A 2,484-nucleotide genomic window follows, 5' to 3' on the forward strand; every position below is an offset into this window, starting at 1 on the left:
TCACGTATAATTACTTTAAGCTTTTACATATAAGCCTTGTACTTTTATCTTAAAATGTGCCTCGACTGATATGTCCTTTAACCGACACTCCTCAGTCCACATATTTCCTTTAAGATATTCTATCTTCAACTCCTGGATAATACCTTTAAACTAACCATTTTAAATACATTTGCATACTTTTACACTCCACTTAAATACACGAATCATACACTGCCAATTTGCCTTAACCTCATTAATATTCATGTAACTTATTTCCATTCACAGACCGTTTTAACTTGAGTCATACCACTATGCATATTCATTAGTTCACGATTCAGTTAGCAGTGCTGCAATGTAGAATGAAATATCCTAAATATTGTGACACACCCAACACTGCGGAAGGATGATCACGACTCTGTCCGGCGCGCACAAAACCAGTCGGAAGGCGCGCGCCGGCACCAAGGTCTACCTGGTCGTCGGCATGAGAAAGTGCGACGGGCCGACCGTGCTCAATCATCCGTACCCGACGTTGCTGTTCTGCGACGATCGACGCCAGCTGCACGAACGCATGAAGGTGGCCAACTACGTTTGCCGGACGAGGAGCGGACGCGTCACGCCGTGCATGGTGAAGGCGATAGGCGAATTCGTCAGCGACTATCGCGGCAGGAACAGGAGTCCGCAACTCGAACTGTTCATGAAGACAGACTTCGAAGCTCATCATTTCGAACGTTGACGTCACTCGACGTCATGGGGTACATCTTTCGCGACTATAAGTGTGATGCGTACGGATTCCTGTCCGCATTAAACGTTCGAGAGGAGGCATGGGAAAGTCGGTGGCAAACGAATAAGACAACAACTATGGACCTGTACGACCTCTCGGGCCACTTAATGGACGGTGCTTTCGGAAGCGTTTACTCGGCGATCAGAAGAGCCGACGGACTGCCGGTCGCCGTGAAGGTAGTGAGAAACTCCTCGGCGTCCTACCTGACGAACGAATCGGGCGAAACGATATTGGCGGAGGCGCACTTCCTATGTTTGGTCTCGGGGATCGAGGGTTGCATCGGATTCGTGGACGTTCACCAGGTCAAAGATTGTCATTTACTCGTGATGGAACGGCTGCTTCGGAGCTCCGACCTATTTCAAGTTCTGGAGAAAGTCGGCATTATCCCGAAGGAGAGATGCAGATGCTTCTTTCGGCAAATCGTGGACGCCTACGTCGGTTGCTTGAAACGAAACGTAGTTCACGGAGACCTGAAGATGGAGAACGTGATCGTCGATCTGGACACGGACATGATCAAGCTGGTGGACTTCGGTTTCGCCAAATTCGTCGACGACCAACCGATCGCCAGCGCTTTCGGAACCACCGATCATTACCTTCCTCCGGAGATGCTGAAACATCGATTCATGTATGCCGTTCCGGCGATGATCTGGTCGCTCGGAATCATGCTGTTCGAAATGATCACCGGAGAAGAAGTAGAACGCGGCCGTCGACCGTACTTGCAGTTAATCAACGACGCGGAGCTACTTTCGCTCCTCGATCGAATGCTGGCGGTCGACTGGAGGAAGAGACCGTCGCTGAAACAAGTGTCGGATCATCCGTGGACGAAAAAAATGACCGCGAATTGGGAATATGTTCAATAGAAGACGAGATGTACAGACGGATGCACAACAACGAATTTCGTATGCTATTTCACGTCCCCGAGTCGGAGAGAGACGGCTTCGTTCGACGGACGTGGCGCAGAGATCGACCGCACCACCCCGTCATGGTAAAGGAGATTTTGAAGCCTTGCCCCACGTCAAGATGGAAGGGTGCGCAGCTGCCCGAGGAAACGGTGTTCATGGAGATGGCGAAGGGAGTACCCGGTTGCGCGAACTTGGAAGCCGTTTCGAACGACGACCGATCTTACCTTATGGCCGTGACGCGACCGACGTTCCACTGCTTCCTGAACGAGATGCCAGAATCTTCGTGCTGCGGAGAAAACAACGCGAAGAAGATATTCGAGCAGGTGGTGCGAGCATGCGTCGGCTGTCGAGACCGCGGTTTCTACCACGACTCGGTGGACGACGGACAGCACCGATCACGGACAGCGCCGAACTCGTAAATTTCGGGTCGGCCGTGAAAATCGACGAGCGGAACAGATCTGTGTTGGAAAGACGCTGCGTCGACTCGTTGACATCACTGCATCGCCGGATGACCGGAAAAGAATGTTTCGACGGACAAGAAGCGGCCACTCTCGACGACTTGATGAGATGGGTGGTAGACGACACCGATTCCCGAGAATAATTTTTTTTTTACAAATGTTTTTCTTTCCAACCCCCCCCCCCCAAATTGTTTTGTATACTATGTTAAATGAATATTGAAATAATAAATAAAAGACACACACAAAAATCTATATGGTATTATTTTCATTTTATTTTTAATTTGTTCTACGAAGACTTGTCTTCGGATAACTCTTCAATAAGCTTCTGTATTTCCTGGCACGTAGCCTTGTAAGTTCTGAAGTC

At 49.5% G+C, this 2,484-nt stretch overlaps 1 protein-coding gene across 1 annotated transcript; it reads left to right on the forward strand.

The window, feature by feature from the left end:
* Positions 1–726: 726 nt before the first annotated feature.
* Positions 727–1,620, forward strand: LOC117100105 (serine/threonine-protein kinase pim-3-like). Its single transcript, XM_033239661.1, has one exon. It carries the CDS (start codon positions 727–729, stop codon positions 1,618–1,620), a length of 894 nt encoding a protein of 297 aa, XP_033095552.1.
* Positions 1,621–2,484: the final 864 nt, after the last annotated feature.

Source organism: Anneissia japonica, unplaced genomic scaffold (genome assembly GCF_011630105.1).
Source record: "Anneissia japonica isolate Jap-2015-1 unplaced genomic scaffold, ASM1163010v1 scaffold857_len152722_cov132, whole genome shotgun sequence".
NCBI lineage: Eukaryota > Metazoa > Echinodermata > Crinoidea > Comatulida > Comatulidae > Anneissia > Anneissia japonica.